The following is a 25502-nucleotide window of genomic DNA, read 5'->3' as shown; positions in this document are numbered from 1 at the left end:
AGGAAGAGAACCAAAGTTCTGACTTCCAGTTTGCTGGACTGGTTTCACATAATGGAAAGAAGACCTTGAAACACTCTTTTATTATAGAATTAACCACAAGATTCAGAGACACGATTCTTAAAGGGTAAAGTTGATAGAAACCAAATATAATTTTTTTTATTTATGATAGTCACACAGAGACAAGAGAGAGAGAGAGAAAGAGAGAGAGAGAGAGAGAGAGAGGCAGAGACACAGGCAGAGGGATAAGCAGGCTCCATGCACAGGGAGCCCGACGTGGGATTCGATCCCGGGTCTCCAGGAACGCGCCCTGGGCCAAAGGCAGGCGCCAAACCACTGCACCATCCAGGGATCCCCACCAAATATAATTTTTAACTAGCTTTACAAATTAAGTTCTTGAGGAAAAAAAAAAGTCACGTCTAAATGTCTGCCATAGGCTTATCAATAGTAGTAATAATAGTAATTTTTTTGCCTATCGTGACATTGACTATCTCAACAAAATAGTACCTCTCTGTAGTCTTAAATTCCTGTTGGAGAAGCCAAGTGTACTGCCAATACCACAAGACTGGATTAGGCATGCAAATGAGAATCCAGAATCCAGGGCCTTTTGAGTCCTTTTGAAAGGGAAAATGAATGACTGGCAGGTCTTATCAAAATGTTTGAAAATGATTTCAGAAGAATTAAAGAAAAAGGTGCAGTGATCTACAGCTTCCTACAATGGCTCATAGAGTCAGCAGCTGAGCATGGATAAGGTAGATAAAACCAGAAGTCACATCTTCAACTGGGCTGCCAAAACGCATACGGTGCATTTTTACATTAGAAACAATCTCCTATCTGAATAGAAAATAATCCAAAGGAATGAATTTAGGAATTGGTTCAAGAAACAAAACTAAACTTCAAATATGTGAAAATTTGTAGAAGTCTGCACGTGAAGAATAGCGGGAAGTTCTCAATAAAAAAGAGTTGAACATTCTCCTGTACCTAATTAAATGCAATAATCAATAAATCTTTTACCGCCCGAAACACACACACAGTTACAATAAAATCCCCACTGTGATAATTCCCCTGAGTAAATATTTCTGTAATCAAAACTCTCACATATCTCTCAGTCTACATTTACAAATACAGAAATTATTCTGGTAATCTCTCTACCTGGTATGCTATATAATTTATATGCTATTTTCAAGCTCTCACATCCTTGTCTCTAAGCACTTCCATACTCACATTTATGGGAGTAAAAATTGTTTTGTTAATATCTGTATCTGGTAAATATTCCTATGTCATTTTCCAGTCTTAAATATATCTTACAAATGAGACAATGCCCAGGAAAGCTTTACTGAACTTATTACATTTTGACTATCGACATGGCCCAACCCCCAAAAAAGTTATTTGGGGAGCGGTGACAAGGTGTGACTATGTTTGTTGTTTGACTTAAATCAAATCATTTCTGACACAGTTCAAATCCTTAGGAACCTATCTATGGCCAATTCAAACAAATAAACACTTGAATAAGAAAAGTGAAATGAAGTCCTGCTGTCATACATTTCACTTAATAGCTGCTTTCCTGGTGTATCTGAGAAGAGTATTTGAAAGGACAGTATGTATTTTCCTATGATGTCAAAATGTCAATTCAAAATCCATCTGTTTTAGCAGAAGAATAATACTTTGTCATAAATGCGAGCTAACAGCCAGTGCTCTACCTGGTGCCCAGAGGAGATTGAGAAACTCCTCTATTGTCCTAGCACAATGTTAGTTATTATTTATAAGGCCTGATAGAAAAAAATAGTTGCCTGATATTCATATGGTTTTCTTAGGAGAAATGTTCCCTTTCTTCAACAGTGTTTAAAACATTACCTAGGCAGCCAGGGCTATGGTTATTTACCTTGATATTGAATTATTTTTCTAAAGCTTGTCATTTTTAAGGAAGAGATGCTAAATATTGATAAGGTTTGGTTAGTTCTACACCAAGAAGCATAGAGAAAACCAGGAATAAAATAAAGCTTTTCTCCCACTGTGCTGTAAATACATTTCATTCAAACCTGGTGTGAATTCCCCTCATGTCTATAGTCTTTAGAATTTTAAGACTGGAAGCATATCAAAGCTAAGATTGCCAAATTAGTACCAATTTAGTGCAATTTAAAATTGTGTAATTTTGTATAAGAGAATACAAGCTGAGACTATCTTATTTTGTCTAGTGACATGTATGGCTATCTCCATGGTCTTTCTTGCTTCACTATTGATGGTATAGCAGACAGCTTTTCAAAATATCATGTAGCTTTCTGGCTAACATGGGAAAAAATTACCTATAGAGGTCAATTGGTGGTCTGTTGGGTATTCATCTTTCAGAAAAAACCCACACAATTTAAAGAAGCTAGCCAAAGAGACCAACTTGCTGCTAATAAATAAAAGTGTGATGTTGTAGCCATAATACCTTATGTAAGATGTGATTTAGATATGACCAATGATTCTTTTAAGAGCAGTTTTTACCAATAAGCATAAACATAATATGTATAAGAAAGGTGCTAGAGCAGTAGGAGATGGGGGTGCTGATTTCTTACCTTTCTTATGAGCATCTTGGAGGACTAGGGAACATTTTCCTCCCTTTCTCTTCCCAAGATATAATAAAACACCTCTGGTTAAAGTTCAGCAATATCTGGAAAACTGCTTTTCATCACTCCCTACATCTTCATGTGTGAAATGAGACTACTGGATCATACCATTCACTCATTCGCTTGCTCACTCCTCAAGTATTAATGAGTACCACATCAGGCCTGTGCTATACATTGGGATGTCAGAAAAAAAAATAGGCCTAGTCTCTGAAGCACTGAAGTCCACAGACTGTGAGGGAAGACCTATGTCATCCACAACAACAACAAGAACATATTTCAATTGTGAAAAGTACTATCAGGAATCAATGCAAGATGCTATGGAAGCATTTAACAAAGAAACTTGACCTGAAGGTGGAGGAGAGAATCTTCCAAACTGAAAGAATCACATCTGAAAGGGCCCTGAGGTGGGAAAGTGCAGATCGAGTTTGAAAGCCCGAGATGAGTATGTGGTTGGAACAAATAGAGCGACGGGGCAACCAGAACAAGATGGGGCTACAGAGCTGGCAAGGAGCAAGATCCTGGGGGTCTCTCAGGCCACAAGTAGGATTTAGGGCTCTAGGCAGAAAAAGAGCAAAAGTATTCAAAGATTGTAAGAAGAGGGATGATATAACTTGGTTATCCCTGAGGTTGATTCCTACTCTGAAGTTCAATGGGAATGTGGCTTTTTCCCACTAATTAAATTGAAGTTATTTATTCATTATTGGCATTATTATTATCATTGTCTTACTACAGATATTATAAATTGACATAGGTGTGGAACTCAGGTTAATAAACGGTAACTTTATGATTATACAGCTAAATTAATTTAGCTCATTTAGCCTTGATTCCTCCATTCCCAGGGATGACACAGTATCTTACTCTTGGCAACTCAAGTTAAGCAGAATCAGATCTACTTTTTTTAAGATTTTATTTATTTATTCATGAGAATGCACAGAGAGGAGAGAGAGGCAGAGACACAGGCAGAGGGAGAAGCAGGCTCCATTCAGGCTCATTCAGTTCTCCTCTAAATCCTGCTCTCTGTATAGTATAACGCAGCCAAGCACAGTCACTCCTTAGAATTCTTCACCACTCCCATCCTATTCCGAACTTCCCTTCCTTTCTTTCTGGATATAGTCTACCTTCTCTAAGGCCATTTGTCTTTTTGGGCATCTGGCCCAGGACTCTGTTCTCTCCACGTTGTATGTAACTCATCTCTTCTATTCTCCTTCATAAGATTCTGATATTTTCTAATGATGGTCTCAAACCTACCTTGACCCAGTCCCAGCACATATCCACTCCACATCCTGACCTAGTCTTCTTTGCTGTGAGATCTCCTTCTTCATCTTAGGAGGACAGGACTTTGGGAGACTCCACCAAGAATATTAGAGGTACTCCTCTCAGCCTCTGCTGCTCTGTCCCTTCAACTATACACTAAGCATGGGTCTTCCCAAAGAGGTTTGTAGTCTCACCAACCTTTGTTCTGTGAAGGTCACATGTGTCTTCTATTCTTAGATTCTCTTAAACTTATCTGCGTCTTTAAAATTGCCCAGCCCCACTCCTTACCCCCACCATCCGGATCATGATTCCAGGCAGCCTCCAAGTTCTAGTCACACTCTCTCTGATCTTCTCTCAACCAGTGATCAAAACTGGCTCCATGTGAGTGGGCACAATGCTTTCATGGCTTTCATACAGTCTTCCCTAGTCTGTGCTTTGCTGTGTAAGCTTTGTGCCCTGAGTTCTCCAGGTTTTGCTCTTGATATTCCGAGCCCATCTTTTAGAATTCAAACAAAACAAAACTGTTCTCTCTGAATAAAATTTACGCATTCCAGCTCAAAAGAGTTTTGACTTTCAGACTATTGACTTTGCAATAGATTTATAATAGTCTACCTCAGAGCTCAAAAGTTAAAAATTTGACTCTTTATTCTCTTTAGGTTATTTTGTGAGCTTGTTTCAGTGAGTAATATGCCTCACCCTCCTGAACTAGCTCTACTGAGAGAAAGGTTCCAGGATGCAAAGAAAAAGGAACTATATAAAAGCTAAATTTACCTCTGTAATTCTTTCAAAATTCTAACCCAATAATGAATGAGAGGCTAAAATAAAATAATAGGTTGGACGTTCCAAGATGGAAAACACAGCCATCTATGTTAATTTGCAAAGGAAAGGTAATAAAACATTTCAGATTTTGTTCCCAAGATGAAGCTTCCTTTTTTGAAAGGTTTTATATTTTTGTTTGTTTATTTGTTTGAGAGTGAGTGAGAGAGAGAGAGAGAGAGAGAGAGAGAGAGAGAATGAATAGGGGGATGGTCAGAGAGAGAGGGAGAAGCAGACTCCCCACTGAATAGGGAGCCCTATGTGGAGTTCGAGGTGGGGCTTGATCCCAGGACTCTGGGATCATGAACTGAGCTGAATGCAGATGCTTAACCGATTGAGTCACCCAGGCACCCCAAGATGATGTTTCCCTTCTGATAAGCTTATCCTCATAAATTTACAACAAAACAAAGATGCGGCTTCACTATTGACAAAGGTCAGGAAATCTGAAAAGAAGTCTTACAAAAAAAAAAAAAGAAAAAAACAAGAGTAACCTGGAGTATAGGATTTGTTTTCTCAGGTTGATAGAATGTAATTAGAATGTCTTTCCTCATTGTTCTAGAACTGAAAGCAATCAGATCTCAGTAAGGATCGAGGCCCATTTTTCCCTAATTTAAGGTATTTCCACTTCAAATAAAGTAAATGTCAATGTGCTGGCTCAGGCTTTCCTATTCAGAATGTGGTACATGAACTATAAGCAAAGCCATCAACTGAGAGCTTGTTGGAAATGCAAAATTTCAGGTCCCTGCTCTAAACTACTAAATTTCAATCTGCATTGTAAGAGAATGGGTTCCCATGATGTATCTACACAAAGTTTGAGAAGCCCCAGGTCCTAAAAATTTTTAAAAATATATTTATTGGGACATTTTATTAAAGATAGATGTAATCAATGATAGATGTAATCAATCAAAAAACTAAGCTTTTTTCTGAAAACAAAAGGTAATCTTAATGTTACTTGCATAGCATTCAACACTGATATACGTAGTTATGTAACAAGGTACATTAATGTTGCTCATGAGCCAAACAAAATATGAGTGAGCCCAAACTGTCCATTCTTAGTCTATTTCTGTGCTGACATGAATTACACCAAGTCCACTGGCAAAATAGAGTTTAGAGAGTCTCACTTGATACAATTATTAGTCCTCAATCTATCTGCTCTAAGTTATCCTGCTGTAGCCTGAAATACAGTTGGAATCTTTAAATATTTCTCTGAGAGAATTGCTCCATGGTTTCCCGTGTGTGTGTGTGCATACGCACCTTGAAGGCTATGATTGAAAGCTAACTGAAAAACCAAATAGTGTTGAGTGATACAAAAACCACATCAAAGAAATGCTGTTTTCAAGTCTTAAAAAATTTCTCACTTTAACAGCTCGTACATTAAATAATGTCATGTTGATGAATATGACATATTAGAACATAATCATATGTTCAGTTGCTCCATCAAAAGTATGAAACCATCTGTGGCATGTTTTTCAGTAGTCACAATAAAAGCTTACGGTGTTCATTTTCCATCTTGAATACTCCCTTATGCACCACTGAATAACCATGTCTCCAGAACTAAAGTGAGACTTGGAGTTAAGCAATCATTCAATAATTTATAGTGCCAGGTATGGTCTTGGCCTTCATGGACGTTTATAAATGTTTATTGATGATAATTGTCTTATGAAGCCAACAATATTTACTATGAATTACCCAAATTGTCTTTTTGAATTGTTAATGTTTTCTAAAGAACTCTATGCTTCATTTTGATTCTTCAACTCTGGCCTATATGTCTATCTTGATGAAGTTCTTCCAAAATGCCCTGGAATACCAAATTTTGAAGACTTGGTATGCCGTTTCTCTTTCAGCCTTCTAATTTTGTCTATTAAAGTGATAGAAAATTGATGAATTCTGAAGATTAAACCTCAAAATTCATTCAAAAGTATTTCTCAGGCAGAAAGGATGACTTGTTCCAGACCATCTGTAATCTCTTTGCTCTTCTGGCCCACAGCACATAATGGTGAGGCAGCTGGTTGGGTTGGAAATATAATAGATGGCTGCTCTACGACCATCCCCACCTCCTTCATGAAGTTTACTGATCTAGAAAGAATTACAGCAATATCTACTGGCTCTTCAAGATTTAGTGTGTTTTGCTCAAGTAATATGCTGGGTGCTTTTCATCTGTTATCTCACTTAATCTTAAAGACATCCTGTGAGGTAGGTGCTGTTATCATCATTACTCACATTTTACACGTGTAGAAACTAGGGACTTACACCAAATAGCTGGTATTATAACCAAGATTCAAGGCCAAGTTGTCCTGCTCCAAAGTCTCCTCTCTGAGATTTTCATTACCATGACGTTTGCCCAATATAGTTCTCTGACATAAGCTATCCTGTCCAAAGGTGAATAACACTATTCAGGTGAATATAATTAACCTTTAAATTCTTAAAATAGAAACCTACAAACATATATATACTCACAAACACGGACTTGAAATAGAGCTGTTTCTGAGTCATAAATGCTGTATGTGAAGTGACACACACCTGGTGCAAACCTATAAAATGAATGAAATGAGAATTACTAGGCCATTCCTACTGAATAATATCCAATCTCACAGACATCAAAGCAAATAGCTCAATGTACACAAGAATGAGATTTTGTATTCTTTAAATAAAGCATACGTGTGCATTCCGATTTGCATATACAAATGGACCCACACATATGGACCTCAACTGTTATGACACACAAAGGACATTTTTACTTAAGAAAATCCTGAGGACTTGCTGAATTCACAAGTCCACTTCAGGAATTTGTTCATTCCATGTGCATGGACATCATTTAGGCTGAAAACTTATTAACTATAATCAAGAAGGTCCTTTTGGAATTATCTTCCTTAGCCTACTTCCAAGGGAAATCATTTGTAGGTTTCTTCAGGGAAATGGTTATAAACCAAGTGCTCAGGCTCATTTTCAAATGTTCCAGATCATATTTACTGTAATAATGATAACTGCTCTTTCAGTATCCTGATCTTTTTAACTGCTATATACCTTTTCATCTATTTCCATTTCCCTTAGGTAGAGTACAGACTAAGAAATCATCAGGCCCATTTTTCAATACTTTACATCATCAGAAACAATTTTGATAATCATATTATTAGTGTGCATAACCCCATCCTTCAGAACTCGATGAAAAGAGTCACCTAAATGTCCTGCTCTTGTTCACATGCTCTATTTATATCTACAAATGTCAAAAATTCTAAATGAAGTGTATGAGCCTTGATTGATAAAGAGAGATGGCTCTCTTTTCTAGCAAGCAAAAAATAGTTAATAAAATCCCAGCACCTGCTTAAAATTGATCTTTAAATTCTTCAAAATCGTTCTTTAGTTAATTCAGGTGACACACATTTGTATCCCTGTTCAGGAATAGTTTTTTAATGCATGATTATTTGGGAGAGATTATTAGATTTATTACCTTTGCTAATGAACACTTAGATAAAAGAGGTATTCTCAAGATAAGTATTCTCATGACATGAACTCTGATTACCATATATTAATTTTCATTTCAAGTTAGAATTATATAAAGAGTGAACCCAGTGGCTTTTATATATAGAAAATGGGACCTCTCCAAAGTACACTCTCCTAGAATTCTCAAGTGTCCCCTGTCACATTTGTAACGTGGCATATTAGTAGAACCAGAATTCATCATCATGAAAGCAATTCCAGGGGTTTAAGGAAGCAGTGGGTATACCTTAAAGACACAGTGTTTAATCTCAGATCTTTAAAATACTGTGTTAGCCTTGTTTCAGTGGGATTAGGGGAATTGACTCTAAGAATGGTTAGCAAATTGTCTGAGATGCCCCATCCCATATATTCTACACCCAAGACAGTCTAACTTATTTACCCCTTTATCACAGCATCATTTAACACAGAATAAATGCAACAGAGAACGCAACTCCTTGGTAACTGCAAGGTACATCTGTATCTCCAATATTTGAGACAATGTCACAATTTCTCAGTACCAAACAATGCCACCAGGACCATAGAATTCACATTCTCTGTAGGATATGTCCTTGTCCTGAGGAATCTTAGGCTGATGGATATATCATGAAGCCAATGAAACTAGAATTTTAAGGTAAAATTGATTTTTTCTCACTGGAATTGAGCAGGGAAAAAAACTTAATGGCCTTCATGAAATCTAAGAACTAGAGGTAACTTAGGAGGCCAGTATTACCCAGATACCAAATCCAGATAAAGACACCACTAAAAAAGAGAACTACAGGCCAACATCCCTCATGAATATAGATACAGAAACCCTCAACAAACTGAATCCAACAATATATTCAAAAATCATGCACCACAATCAAGTGGGATTTTTTTCCAGGATGCAAGGGTGATTTAATATTCACAAAACAATCAACATGATATGTGACATCAATAAGAAAAAGGATAAAAACCATATGATCATTTCAATAGATGCAGAAAAAAAGCATTTGACAAGGTGTAACATCCATTCATGATAAAAAAAAATCCTCTGCAAAGTAGGTCTAGAGGGACCATATCTCAACATAATAAAGGACTTACCTGAAAAACCCACAGGTAATATGATCTTCAATAGCAAAAAACTGAGCGCATTTCCCCTAAGGTCAGAAACAAGACAAGATGTCCACTCTCACCGCTTGTATTCAACATAGTACTGAGGTCCCAGCCACAGCAATCAGACAACAGAAAGAAATGAAAACCACTGAAATTGGTAAGGAAGAGGTAAAACTATTTGCAGATGACATGATACAATATATTTAAAAACCCAAAGACTCCACAAAAAACTGCTAGAATTGATAAATGAACTCAGTAAAGTCAGAGGATACAATATCAAGGTACAGAAATCTGTGGCATTCCTATATACTAATAATGAAGCAGCAAAAGTAAAATTAAGAGGTGCCTGGGTGGCTCAGTCAGTTAAATAATCTCAGCTCAGGTCTTGATCTCAGGTCCATGAGTTCAAGCCCTACATTAGGTTCAGTGTGGAGACTAATGAAAAAAAACTGATATTAAGAAAACAATCCCATTTACAGTTGCACCAAAAGAATAAGATATCTAGGAATTAACTTACAAAAGAGGTGAAAAACCTATACTCTGAAAACTAAAAAACAGTGATGAAAGATATCCAAGGTGATACAAAGAAATGGAAAGATATCCCATGCTTATGGATTAGGAGAACAAATATTATAAAAATGTTTACAGTACCCAAAACAATCTATACATTTAATGCAATTCCTGTCAAAATACCAATAGCACTTTTCACAGATCTAGAACAAACAATCCGAAAGTTTGTATGGAACTACGAAGGACCCCGAATAGTCAAAGCAACCTTGAGAAAGAAAAAGCAAAACTCGAGATTTCACAAGCCCACATTTCAAGTTATATTACAAAGGCATAGTAATTAAAACAGTATAGTACTGACAATAATACAGACACATAAATCAATGAAACAGAAGAGAAAACCCAGAAATAATGCCACAATTATACGGTCAATTAATCTTCAACAAAGGAGAGATGAATACACAATGGGAAAAAGTCTCTTTGACAAATGGTGTGGGGAAAACTGGATAGCCACAGCCAATGAATGAAACTGGATCGTTTTCTTTTATGATATACAAAAAAATAAACTCAAAATGGATTAAAGACCTAAATGTGAGACCTGAAACCATAAAAATCCTTGAAGAGAGCACAGGCAATAATCTCTCTACATTGGCCGTAGAACATTTTGCTAGATATGTCTCCTGAGACAAAGGAAATAAAAGCAAAAATAGATTATTGGGACAACATCAAAATAAAAAGCTTCTGTACAGTGAAGGAAACAATCAACAAAACAAAAGGTAACCTACAGAATAGGAGACAGTATCTGCAAATGATATATCTGATAAGTGGTTAGTATAAAGTTCCTTATATAAAGAACTGATATAACTCAACACCCAAAAAGAACAAATAATCTGATTTAAAATGGGCAGAAGGGATCCCTGGGTGGCACAGCGGTTTGGCGCCTGCCTTTGGCCCAGGGTGCGATCCTGGGGACCTGGGATCGAGTCCCACATCGGGCTCCCGGTGCGTGGAGCCTGCTTCTCCCTCTGCCTGTGTCTCTGCCTCTCTCTCTCTCTCTCTCACTGTGTGCCTATCATAAATAAATAAAAAATCCAAAAAAAATTAAAAATTAAAATGGGCAGAAGACATGAACAGACATTTTTCCAAAGAAGATATACAGATGGCCAACAGACACATGGAAAGATGCTCAACATCACTTATCAACAGGGCAATGCAAATCAAAACTACAATGAGATATCACTTCACAATTGTCAGAATGGCTAAAATCAAAAACACAAGAAAGAACAAGTGTTGGCAAAAATGTGAAGAGAAAGGAACCCTCTTGCACCGTCCATGGGAATGCAAACTGGTGCAGCTACTGTGAAATACAGTATGGAGGTTCCTCAGAAAATTAAAAATATAACTACCCTATGATCCAGTCATTGTACTATTGGATATTTACCAAAAAAAATGCAATCCAAAGGGTACACGCACCTCTATGTTTACTGAGCATTATTTACAAAGGTAAAACTATGGAAGCAGCCCGAGTGTCCACCCATAGATGAATGGCTAAAGAGGAGTGGTTAGCCCTAAAAAATGAAAATAAAAAATTTGCAACGACATGGATAGAGCTAGAGAATATAATGTTTAACAAACGAAGTCAGAGAAAGACAAATACCATAAGATCTCACTTATATGTGGAATTTAAGAACCAAATGAGCAAAGGAAAGAGAAAAAGAGAGAGAGGAGAGAGAGAGAGAGAGAGAGAGAGAGAGAGAGAGAGACCAAGAAACTGATTCTTAACTATAGAGAATAGAGGTGCCTGGGTGATTCAGTGGTTGAGCATCTGCCTTTGGCTCAGGTCTGGATCCAGGGTCCTGTGGTCAAGTCCCACATCAGGCTCCACATGGGGAGCCTGCTTCTCCCTCTGCCTATGTCTCTGCCTTTCTCTGTGTGTCTCTCATGAATAAATAAATAAAATCTTTAAAAGAGAGAGAGAGAGAGAGAGAGAACAAACTGATGGTTACCAGAGGGGACATGGATCGGAGCGGGGGAGAGAGACAGATAGGTGATGGGTATTAAAGAAAATACTTCTCAAGATGAAAAATAAGATGCTAAAAAAAAGCACTAGAGGGACCTTGAACCATCATATACTGTGATTATTTATTCCAGAATACTGTGGTGTTCTAGTGGACATAGGAAATATCAATGTACTGTACAGCATTTGCTATAACAGAAAAAGGGATCATCTACATGATTAATTAGCGTGTTTACACTTATTTTCTTATTCTGTGTATTTTTTAAAGTATCCCTTCAAATGGCTAATTGTTTTAATGCAAGATGATCAAAATTAGCATTAAATATTTTAACTCTTCTATTATAACATACAATCAGACAAATTCACAAAGTATAGAGCACAGTGAATTACCACAAAGGAAATATATCAATGTAAGCAAAACTTAATTAAGTAAGAGCATCCTACAAGTTCCTCAATCCATGTTCCCTCCCAGTAACTACCCTCTCCCTTCTCTCCAAAGATACTACAGTTTTAAAAAATGTCCATAAATGCTTTTATAATCGTACCTCCAAAGGTGGAGCCCAATTCCCTTCCTCTTGAGTGTGTACTGAACTAAAATGACTTGCTTCTAACCAATGGAGTAGAGGTGAACTGGCAGTGTGTGACTCTGGGAAATAGATTATAAAAGGTACTATCCTTCCTTCGTGCTTACGTGAGCTCTTGGATCACTCACTCTGGAGGAAGCCACCTGCCTTGCCATTTGAACTCTCAAACAGCTGAATGGAGAGGCCCATATCGAGAAGAATGAAGGCCTGTTGGCAAAGCCAGTGAGGAACAAAGGTCTCTTAACCAGTCCTTGTGACTGAGGCATTCGGAGTGAGTATATCCACCAGTGCCAGTCAAGTCTTCAGATGATTGAAACTCGGATTTAGACCGACACTGCAGGAGAGACCTTGAGCCAGAACCACCCAAACTGCTCCAGAATTCTTGACTTGTGAAAGACAGTGAGATAATACGTGTTTATTGTTGTTTTAAAGCTCCAAGTATTAAATATTTTGTTTTGCAGCATTAATATTAATATAAGATTTAACCACTTCCCTGATTGCTAATGCAATACTTTAGTTTAACATGTTTTTCAATCTTCTATTAATAGAATCACTATTATTTACTCTCGTGTATTCAGTTTATTTCACTCAGTATTTTGTTTGTTAGATTCATCCATATTGAAATGTGTAGCTATGATTCACTTCTTATCATTGTTGTATGAATGTGCCACAATTCACTTACCCATTCTATTAATGACATTTGATCTGTTTTCAGGTTTCTACTATTATAATTAACACTTCTATGAACAGTCTTGTACATGTCTTTTGGTGTGTAAGCAAGCATATTTTTATTGAATGTATGCCTAAGACTAAAATGCCAGGTCATATGATTTGCAGATAGTCAAATTTAGTTCTCAATAACAAATATATTTCCAAAGTGGCTGGAAAAAATACTTCCATTAGCAGTATATGAAAATGTCTATTGTTTTATATCCTTGACAGCAATTGGTATCATCAGGGATAAACATTTCACTACTTTTGCTGACTTAAAATACACAGACTAAAAAATAAAAAATAAAAAAAATACACAGACTACAAGAAGATACATACAATTCAGTTTTCTGACAAAGGAATTGTATCATGAGTATATAAAGAATTCCTACAAATTAATGTAGGACTATAAATGAAAACAACTTAAATTTTAACTGGACAAAAGAAAAAGGCATTTTTAAAAAGAAAGTATCAAAAACCATAGAGAATAGGAAAAGGTGCTCAACATAATAGTATCAGGAGGGAATGCAAATTAAAAGCACAATGATAAACACAACCACCAGATAGGCTAAAACTCAAAAGATTGATAAGACCAAATTTGGGCAAGGATGTGGAACAAATAGAATTTTTACACAATGCCAGTGAGTAGGTGGTACAACTTTGAAAAATTGCTTATCTATTTGAAAATAGATTTTTTGTGATGTGAAATACTCACAGTAAATATGCTTATTACTTTTGAGGAACTACCAGAAAAATATAAGACTGAGGCTTATAACTGGGGAAACAATGAAAGCAGGAAGATATCCAAGGGGCAGATTATGAAAGATCTTTTTTTTAATTTATTATCAGTGTGATGGGAGGCCATCAGCATTTCTGACAAAATCTGTTTTTAAAACATCACCCTGTTCATAGTGAGTAGAGTAAAATAATGGAGTGAGAGTCGAAGTCACACGTAAAGTAAGAAATGTGGTGCTCGTAGCTTTCTGAGAGTGGAAGTAGTGGAGGGAGGGGAGGAAAAGATACATAATGAATATGGAGCCAAACAGATTCAAAATGTCAGCAAAAGCAAGCACTCAGGGACGACTTCAAAATGTGCTAGTGCTCAGCCACTAGGTGAATTTTTACTGGCAGGAAACAGTAGAAATGGAAAATAGTGGACAGGAAATGGAAATCAAGAGTTTGATTTGAGACATACCAAGTTATAAGGGCCTATCCGACAACAAAGTGAAGGTGTTGAGCACACAAACTCAACACGATGCACAATAAAGTGGAGATAAGAGTCTCAAACTGGAGTGTGAGTGTGTTGGAGGGTGAGAGAGAGAGAGAGGAGGGTGGGAGAGAAAGAGAGAGAAGGGGGAGATGGGGGAACACGTCTGACGGGTTATTACATATTATGTAAGATAACATATATAATAGAGTCACTGCTGTTCAATTAAATTTAAAGTAGCAGGACCAAGGCAAAACTGACTAGAAACTGAGTATAGCAGGCAGATTCCTTTTAGTGAATCACATCTCTTCCACTTGAGGCCAGGCATTTGGGGTGGTATTGGGCCCCTCTGAAACTCCTTGGCTTAAGCAAATCAGAAATTCCATCTGCTTGGCTAAACACTGACTTCAAGTTTGGGTCAAGTCCAATTTTGGCTGTGAATAAAGGTGAGCTTCAAGGAAAAAGTTTTTTCCTGATCTCCCATGAAAGTGATCAGAAAAGAGGTAGTCTTTAGAGGAAAGCTTGAATTAAGATGAAGCTGACCCTGTAGAAAGTGAAGTACAGAAATAGAAACAAACTAAGTACTCGGGCTGGTCTCTGATCAACCATCAACTGAAGACAGGGTATCTCTGAACTTCTAATTTAAGAAAACCAATAAGCATCTTAACTCAAGCAGATGTCTCTGTTGTTTTTATTGATTTTAATAAGCATGTGAGACCAAAAATAGAAATAAAGTTAAAAAGGAAGGAAGGAAGGCAGAGAAGGAAGTGGAAAGGATGGGAAAAAAAAGCTTCAGTCTGAGTAGCACAAGAGAAAAATGAACCAGAGAAATGTATTCTTTCTCTCCCTAAAAGGTGCTTTTGCAGACATTTTCTTGCAAAATCTATAAATATTACCAGATTTAGAATAAGACTGAATCTTGAGAGATTTGGGCCTCTCGGGTGGGTGAGATACCAAAAAGGACGTTACTTCTGTCCATTTTACAAATGGAAATTGACCAATGAAGGTTGGGTGCCCGGTCAATGTTACAGTGTCGTACTGTTCGCAGGTACCACAGTTAGAGAATACTCTTGCTTTGGAAATTTGCTTCCCCAAGGCACTCTGGAAAGACTAATCCAGGAATCCTGATGCTTCTGAGAACCCCACAGCCCACTTGAGGGATGTGCAACATTGAGTTCTTAAATCTCTGTAAAAAAATAAATAAATAAGGATTTTATTGTATGTGTGTGTGAGTGTGAGTGTGTGTGTTTTAGAGCAGCGTACCCAACTGCTATTTTCAAGAGATCAAGAATAGTACCATTTAAAGTATTTTGAAAATCCATTTTCAACCAAAACCTAACAACTGGCATTTCCTAGGGCCTGGGTTTTAAGAAATACTCTGAACCAAATGAAACCATTTCAATTAGCATGGCATTAATTCTGCCTTAAAGGAATGGGGAAGGGGATTGCAGGGCTCCTTTCCCCTTGATTCTCTGAGCTATTCACCTGGACTTGGCCTGAGTGCTTGGCAGATGCAGGGGGAGTAATTGAGGATCATGTTTATCCTTTCTGTTGACATCTGGAAAAAACCCCAGGCAAAAGTCAGCAGCCGTTAATTCAAATAAGTATAGCTCCTTTGACAATGCAGTTGAACATTGAAAGGGAATAAACGGGAAAGGAGAAAAAATGAGTGAGAAATATCAGAAAGGGAGACAGAACATAAAGACTTCTAACTCTGGGAAATGAACTAGGGGTGGTGGAGGGGAGGAGGACGGGGGGTGGGGGTGAATGGGTGACGGGCACTGAGGGGGACACTTGACGGGATGAGCACTGGGTGTTATTCTGTATGTTGGCAATTGAACACCAATAAAAAAATTAAAAATACCCTATATTGGGGATCCCTGGGTGGCGCAGCAGTTTGGCGCCTGCCTTTGGCCCAGGGCGCGATCCTGGAGACCCGGGATCGAGTCCCACATCGGGCTCCCGGTGCATGGAGCCTGCTTCTCCCTCTGCCTGTGTCTCTGCCTCTCTCTCTCTCTCTCTCTCTGTGACTATCATAAATAAATAAAAATTAAAAAAAATAAAAAAATACCCTATATTAATTTAAATGCAAATTCATATTAGAAAAATGATAGTTAATTTTAGGGTACAATTGGCAGTAATGAAAGATGTTTCTTCGTAAGAGATGTCATGAAAAAATGTACTTGAAAGACATTGATACTGAAGCATAATTAGCAAATTAGTTTGACTTATTTTGTTTTATTTCTGCAAAAATATTAACATTATAGTTTAGGGTATATTTGCCATAGTATCTATTTTTATAAGGTTTCGTTTATTTATTCATGAGAGACAGAGAGAGGCAGAGAGACATAGGCAGAGGGAAAAGCAGGCTCCTTATGGGGAGCCTGAGGCAGGACTCAACACCAGGATCCCGGGATCATGCCCTGAGCTGAAGGCAAATGCTCAACCACTGAGCCACCCAGGGGACCCCAAAATATCTATTTTTAAAACAAAATGATACATCTTCATTTTCTCTATTCCACAAAGGTTATTATTTTTTAGAGGATTTGAACAACAGAGCTATAGGTTTTGATTTAGATTTGACATATTTAGAGGATGTCATCTTCAATTCCTAGAGGGAAGTATCATGTGATGAACAGGACTAGGAACCTGGAATCTTAAACTTGGTGTTGGCAAGGCCTGGGATGAGTAATGTACTTGCCTTTAGAAGTTTCCTCCATCTCAGGTAAAACCAGGATAGCTACATATTTTGACTTTAATGCAATGCTTCTTTTAATGAGCAAATAATCTTAAGAGATAAGTATATTACACCCGCAAATGTGGCAAATAATGAATCCGTATTTAGAAATACTTTCTACATCACCCATCTTTAACCACAAAAAGATATTTGAGACTGCTTCTAATATTAATATATAAAAAAACAGATGCAGTAATTTTTAATGATTTAACTCTGAAATCAGACTGCTTAAATTCAAATACCATCTCTGACAATTATTGTATAGTGATCCTGGACAAATTACTTAACTTTTCTGCACTTTCATTTCCTTATATGAAAATAGAATCTATCTCCCTCAAAATTGTTTTGATAAAAACAATTATTATAAATATGTGAAAGGACTTAGAACAGTGCCCAGCTTGTATGAAAAAACTAGGTAGAAATTTTAGCTATGATTATCATTGCACTAATGCAAATAGAACAAGGTAGTTTATACCAGAATATAAACTTAAGCAATCAGGCAATCAAAATGAAAAAACAAAAATTTGAAGAGCAAAAGAATTAAGATTTTATGTTTGTCTTTACTCAAAAAAATTGCAAACTTCTATTATTTTCATTATGCTTGTGTCTTCTATAAATGCTCTTAAATCCATCAAATCATATCGTTTCATGCTTTCTCTACTGTTTGATTTCAATCAAGGTCCCTCCCTTGGGAAATTTTAAAATAAAATGAATTGCTAAGAAGCTTAGTCATTATTATCTAAATGGTTCCTATGTCCCAGAAGGGTTGCCAAGGGAAGACCAATGACAATTAAACTATCTGACGCTTAGAACTTCAAGAGCTAGAGCAATATCAACAGCTTTATTTTTATAAACTGTACGGAGTCTTGCATAAAAGATTTTTGTTGGGACTGCAAAATTGAGCTATATACCAATTGGAGGATAAATATAAATACTGAATCTGATATTCAGATAGGCATATGGGTATTAGGATATGATAGTATATATTATATATATAGGATATATCTTATCTGAGATCATGTGTCTGAAGAAGTATCAATTTTTAAAGTTAAAAATTCAGTCCCTGAAAAAGCATATTTAGACATTTGAAACTTAACTTCAACAAAGTACCTTTCAGAGGTTTGCTTTATATTTATATTATATATATTACATTTATATATTTTTTTCTTTGAGAGAGGGAGAGGGGGGGCGATGGAGGGAGAGGGAGAGAGAGAATCTTAGGCAGGCTCCATGCCCAGCTCAGAGCCCGAGACAGGGCTCCATCTCACAACCCTGAGATCATGACCTGGGTGGAAACCAAGAGTTGGACACTTAGCTGATTGAGCTCCCCAAGCACCTTAGAGTTTTGCTTTATATTATAACCACAGAGCTACACATGTTTTTATTCATTTAGTAGGACTTCTCTGGCCAACTCTCCTCAGTATGCTTATGAATTTTGTGTGATTATTATTTTGTGACCAGAGCTTACATCTTCAAGAATGGAAATATATGACCAACTTTTGTTATTTCTTTTTTTAAAAGTTTTTTTTTAATTTTTATTTACTTATGATAGTCACAGAGAGAAAGAGAGAGGCAGAGACAGAGGCAGAGGGAGAAGCAGGCTCCGTGCACCGGGAGCCCGATGTGGGATTTGATCCCGGGTCTCCAGGATCGCGCCCTGGGCCAAATGCAGGCGCCAAACCGCTGCGCCACCCAGGGATCCCAACTTTTGTTATTTCTTAAAAATGAGGTTTAAAAACCTTTTTAAAGAGATTTTTCAAGCATCTTAGCATTTACTTTAAATTCAAATTATATTTTTATGCTTACATCTGTATTGGAATTAGAATGTTGTAGTTATTTGTTTGGACAACTTTATTTTTTATTTTTTTGGACAACTTTAAAAGTCAGAATTTTATTGACCCATTTATTAAGCATTTCCTTAGTTATAAAAATTGTGTCTTTTTTTTTCTTTTTGGAATAAATATGTTTACCACATCTGAATAGAGAACAGCTGTTTATTTTTCTTAAGTTTTCATTTATAATCATCACTATGTCTATTTTCACTAATCACTTAGTACCAAGAAAATATATACCCACATCTTTCTACTCCCAGTTAATTTGCTCCAAAGGGATGTATCATGTGTTGAAAGTCCACCTGGTGTTCTGGAGACAGAATTTCCCTAAAAGACACAATGCCAGATGTACAACAATATGACCTCTACAGTATAAACTATCAAGGGATACCAAACTCAAATACACTGAAACCATAAGCAGGAGCCTGACTTTATTGGAAAAACATTCTTCTTAATCATACTAGCTATCTCCTCCTTTTTTTACAGAATTCAGTTTCAACATTATCTTCTAGCGCATAGTCACAATAATAAGTACCCCAAAACTTAGATTAATATCCTGCCTCTCATTTGAGTAACTCGAAAACCTTTTACATTTATAATTATTTCATGTCTTAATAAATTTTATTCTGAAGAAACTATTTTTCTCAGGGACAACATAGTAGATAGGTTACTCTTAACAAACCTAAACGTATATTGTTTATATCCTATATCGTCTTTGTCATACTTTTAAATCTATTTACATTAAACTAATCAGATATAAAAATTTCTGATGCAAAAAGTAATCATGGGAGTAAAAGCATATTTACACCTAAAAAGTTGGACAAGAATGTTCATAGCATTATTCATAAGAGCAAAAAAGTAGAAGCTACCCAAACATCGTAACAACGGATGAATGAAAAAATGTGGTATATTGGTACAAAAAGGAATTGATACATGCAACAAAATGGGTGAACATTGAGAATATTTTGCTCCATTAAAGCAGTCAGTAATAGAAGACCATTTTCTGTAGGATTCTCTTTATATGAAATGTCCAAAATAAGCAAATTGATAGAAATACATAATAGTGTTTGCCTAGGGGTGGCCTTGAAAGTAAGGTTACTAAATGGGGAAACTTAGCTAATAGGTATGGATTATGGATTGGTTTTTTGGGTTCTTTTTTTCTGGTTTTTTTTTTGGGGGGGGTGATTTCCCAAAATTGAATGTGGTGATGGTTGCCTAAGTCTGTGAATATACTAAAAAACATCAAATTATGTAACTTAAATTGGTGAATTGTATTATATATAGATCATGGTGTCAACAAAACTTATTTATAAAAGTAATAGCAAACTTCCGCAGCACTTCTGCTATATTTTCAGCCTGTTGTCGCTCCTTTTGGAGGACATTCATTCAATATGAAGCTTTCTAACCAAGTATCCAAATTTAATGATCCTCTGACCCTTTCTCCATTAAAGATGACTCAAAGGGATGAAGGCATTTGCTCATGATTACAGTTAGGTAGCAATAACTTAAATAAAAATATTCCCTCCCCTCATCAGACTTTTGCCAATACCCAGGGGATTTCTTGTTTGTTTCTTATGAAATGGATTTGCACCTTCTGTAATTATCTCCGACAATCCTTTTATATTATGACCAGCATCTTTCTAAAATATGTATTACTTATTTTTTCAATACTTTGTCTCAATATATAAACTAACTGTCTTATTCCTTGGCCATTTTTTTTTGTTTTTGTTTTTTGTTTTTTTAAGAGTAGAATAGTCTCACTCTCTGTGTTGGAGTTAGGTGTTGAACATTCAAAACCCAACCATTTAAAACATTTAGATAACTTTAAAATTTTAATATCTTTATAAAAATTGAAGAATGAGTAGAAAATACTTAATGAATGCATATAACAATTTTTTATTTCTTTCTTTGCTTCCTTAGGAGTGGTCCTTCAGTCAATGGTACTTAAAAACATATTTCCAGATGTCAATTGGAAAATAATAATTTGGGCAGCCTGGGTGGCTCAGCGGTTTAGCGCTGCCTTCAGCCCAGGGCAAGATCCTGGAGACCTGGAATAGAGTCCTATGTCAGGCTCCCTGCATGGAGCCTGCTTCTCCCTCTGCCTGCTTCTCCCTCTGCCTGTGTCTCTGCCTCTCTCTCTATCTGTTTCTCAAATAAATAAATAAAATCTTTAAAGAAAAAGGAAAGTAATAATTTATGTCATTTTCAGTAATCCTATGGTGGGTAGTTATAGTTACATCTGATATTTGGATCAATGAAAACAATTCCTCCAAGGTCACCCTCTTGACTTCATAATCAAAGTTCCAAAACATGATACCTATATGGGAATTCACAGATCTCTCACTGGTGATAGTCTGATGAATTATCCATTGAAAGATGGGATCAGTTCCCCACCTCTAGGGAACTCTAGGTTTTCATTTTCCTCTTTAATTCTTCTGGGAATAGCTCTCTTTCTGTATATTCCATCCTTTTGCTTTAATCACCCTCTCTTGTTTTCCTCTCACCCATTTCCTGAACAATCTCCTTTAGTACCCTGTCTTCACGTGTGAACAATTCATGTTAGCTTTTACTTAGAGGGTGTCACATTTTCTCTCTGAAATATTGAGGACCAACTGTATTCCACATTTAGAAATAAAATAACTGAGACATAAAGATCATTAACAAAGTTATCATGGTTAACATTAAGTCTAAACATAGAGTCCAGTTCTTATTTGAGATCTACCATGGACTTCCAAGTTATACTGATCAATACACACTTAAAAACCAGGCTCAGATTTCACCAAATCAGACAGAAACACTGAAAAGCAACTGAATGGACTACTGTAGTATTTAAAATCTATGATTGTATGTCATGTAAAATATTTTTTCCGTTAAGCCTACTTGTGGTTAGGGTGCACACATTTTAACATTTATTGAAGGGTGCCCACTAACCCAGGTAAATTTTGCAAAATCATCTCAAGTAGAAGATATAGCTTCTTCCCTTGATGTCACAGTATGTTATCCATAATGGCACCTAGCATTTTTCTGCCTCATATCTTCATATTCAGATCTATATCTGAATCTTCTTTTTTTCCACAAATGGCAATAGGCAATTCATTTTCACCCAGTAAAACTCAGTATTTGTTGCAGGAAGATATGTTCCTATCTTCTTTATGGGGTTGTTGCAGAGCTGTGACATAGGTTTCAAAGTGGTCATTAGTTTCTGAGCTATGAGCACCTGAACTATTTTCCTTTTTAACTAAACTAGATAAGAATAATTGTTATTGTCAGAATTAGGAGAGAAACACTCTCCTTGCAGTCTTTAGATGAAACCCAATTACTATAGAGGGCATATTTCAAAAGTCCATAAATTACTACATGCTACCATTTTTCAATGCTTTCCTTATCAAACATGTACTTTAGAGACCACATTGAACAAAAAAGATCCATGGATTTCTCTTAAATAATAGACTGCAAGCATCACAAGTGAAAAGTGAACAATCTGCCTGATAGGAGATCCACCAATTTAAATGAAATCCAGATCCCTGAAGAACTCAGAAATCCATGAGAAAAAAAAATAATTTTGTCAACATAATACTAGCCTTTCCCTAAAGACACATTTTTGCTTTACGAAGTTCACGGACATTTCATACAGTGAAAGATGAGACTTTGTAAGGGCCTGACTACCGGCATAGAAAAAGCAAATACATATTTAAAGCAAATAATTTAATGCATCCCATTTTTAATAATTTATTCACAGCAATATATTTAAAAGAATATAAAGTGAAGAATTTAAGTGAAGAATTATTAGCTTACTCTAATTCTTGCAAACAAATTTGGTTAAAGTAGAGGAAGGAGGTATTACATTGATTAATGGACTGAACTCTGTTATCAAACCTACATTTTAATTCATGCCCTACTACCTATGAACTCTGAGACAGTGGACAATTTGGGCAACCTCTTTCTGTTATAGTTTTCTCATATGAAAAATAGAGCAAATAATTTGTATCTACCTAATATGATTCTGTGACTCAGGAAAAGGTAGTGCTTATAAAGGGTTTAGTAGAATACTGGTACAGAGTTAAAAGTTCTAGATATCTTCATTATAGAACTATCATACAAGAGCAGAGATATTTGAAGTTTTGCAGGTTTCCTTATTTCAATTTCCTTCCAAAAATATATTATTCACAATAGTAATCTCAAGCCACAGTTACTAATTTAGAAAATAATCTCATTACAAGCAATACATTTAAGTTTTAATTTTTAGGAAACATGATTCGTTCATATAAGACCAAAAGTTTTAATATTACCATAGAGAAGGGGGCTACTTCCATAACCTTGGGCAAAAATTAATTTCCTATATCAAAGGACATTATCTCCATCTATTTTACTCTATTAAATAGGCTGGGGGATGGAAGTAGAAGTAAGGAGTACTTACAGAAAGGAAAAGGGGAAAAGGACACTCTCCCAGCTGTCCAACTTAGCAAATGAAACCCTTGTATCAGTTTAGTACCCAAAGTGGAGCTATATTATCCTCCCATCTGAACTAACTTTGAATATATGCACAGAACATATATTTTAACCAATAGAAGATTCAGATGGTTATCAGCAACTGGAAAGCAGTCAATTTCTCAAAAGGTGGCAGAGATCCAGGGGACAAAATCAAGTTGAAAAATAAAATTCCAGTTTTGAGGGATTGAAGGTAGAAGGGAAAATGGAGACTGCCAAGAATCCAACCCTTCAGAGACACCACATGAGGTCCAAAGCAGAAGTGCAGGCATGGAGGCAACAGAATTTTGGTAAAAACTGGGTGTTAGTATAGTATCATATAAAGTCATTCAACAATAAGACTCAAAAATTGGACCTTCCTAAAAAAAAAATGGACATTCTTAAATTCGTCCTGCCTGCCTAAAATAAGGATTAGCCTGACAATAGTGACCAAGTTACTCCTAGAGGTGGGAAGCCAAATGGCTCCAATTTGGGGAGACAGACTTCAATGTCTGATGGCCCTCATCCTCGAAGGGAATGGCTTTGCAGAATACTGGGCAATGGAAAGAATACTAGCAGCATCTAGTGGTCTTCCTATGGACCTAGGTCTATGGTAGAAAAAATGAGATCCTAAATAAACATGGTGAACTATTGACGGACTTCAATGGGTTTCTCATTTCTCGAGAAATAAGGGCAATTGACTAGACTACCATGTTCAAAGCATTGTGGGGAGAACATAAACAAGCATAAGATATCCAAATAGTTTAGAATAACTATATTCCTCCAGCCCAGGTGTCCAGTTAAACCAAAATCAGTAACATACTACTGAATATATAAACCTTTTCTATATTTTTGTCAATCAATATATAGAACTAATGTTCTAAAGTAATGAAGAATTAGTTTTAAGAGAACATATGACATTTCCTGCCCTCAAGGTAGATATGACTCTATAGAGCCTGCTTAGATTTTACTACTAGACCCATACCTGGAATTTTTAAGCCACCTTCTCACAGGAGAGTTCTATATCATAACGTTAAATGGGAGGAAATTTTTTTACTATATGCTATTTATTGACCTGTCTAAATCATTTACCCTATGTCTATGGTGATCAACATATGGTTTATCTAAATATATCTGAGGAGCTATTGAAATAAATCATTTGGAAGAATTGTCTATTGAGGAGGCAACTCTATTGACAATTTTGCCAAATATCTGTGCAATATGGGACATCAGTGTATTTTTTCAAAGGAATGCACATTTAACAAAATTGTCAAAATGATCTTAAAAAGACAGAAGTAGCTTCTTGAAAAAGTAGCGTTTGATAACTGAAAAAAAAATCAACTAAATAAGCTCCCCTTTAAAGGTAGAAGAGAAATGGCCATTATCTGAATTCTCATTCACATGGTTTTAAAATATTAAGGAGGTAGTTAAATCTTATCTCTACTATATTAGAATTTAGCTTTGATAACTAAGAAGCATCCCTTTTTTGAATGCAGCCTAGTTGCAAGTTTGTCTTTAAAGCCTTTTAGAAGGCAGTTCTTTTTATTCACAGCTCACTTCTCTTCTTTTCTTAATTAGTAGCTTGAATGTGATTTCCTTTTTTTTTTTTAAATTGAGCAGGCTGTGCAGCTAAATGGTGTTTCTGACATTCCTGCACTGGGGACAGATTCACAACTAAGGCAGAAGACAATAGAGATTGACTACATACTTCATGGACACAAATCGAGGGAAATGCTGGTAAATACAGGAATTCGGCAACACTTTGTCTCTTGGCATCTGTACTTGGAAAAACAATGAAATAATCATGGACAAATATGATGGGAAATGTGTTTATGGAGCGGCATGTTTTATTAACACAGAGCACTGCAGAGAGATAAGCACCACCAGCTAATTTTAAAATTTCTATGAACTGTGGCAATTAAGCCTAATAATTATTTAAAGACTACAATAAAGATGAGTCCCTTTGTATTGCGTTTTAAAGAAAAAAATAAATACAGTGCTAAAGTCCAGTTTAAATGAGGTACCACCTGTATAATTTCATACTTTTTCTATCTCATATGATTCCAAAGTAGAAATATCTCCTGACACATTGATCTCAAACTTAAGGATCTCTTCAGTTTACATTTTGTTTCTTTGCTAATTTGGGGTATTATTGCTGCTGCTGCTGCTGTTGTTGTTGTGAAGACTATTTTGGG

General features: G+C 36.2%; 1 protein-coding gene across 1 annotated transcript in view; it reads left to right on the top strand.

Annotated features, from left to right (window-relative positions):
• LOC129514748 (ankyrin repeat domain-containing protein 31-like) overlaps positions 1–25104 on the top strand; it is a gene marked incomplete at its 5' end in the record, with an annotated part of 110852 nt that extends 85748 nt beyond the window's left edge. The window contains 1 exon segment of the mRNA XM_055333465.1: positions 24928–25104. Within this exon segment, the coding sequence (XP_055189440.1) occupies positions 24928–25104 (177 nt within the window).
• Between the last annotated feature and the right edge of the window lie 398 nt (positions 25105–25502).

Source organism: Nyctereutes procyonoides, unplaced genomic scaffold, assembly GCF_905146905.1.
Source record: "Nyctereutes procyonoides isolate TBG_1078 unplaced genomic scaffold, NYPRO_anot_genome, whole genome shotgun sequence".
Lineage (NCBI taxonomy): Eukaryota > Metazoa > Chordata > Mammalia > Carnivora > Canidae > Nyctereutes > Nyctereutes procyonoides.
Note: the sequence above shows the minus strand (reverse complement) of the source record. Positions and strands in the feature narration are given on the sequence as shown.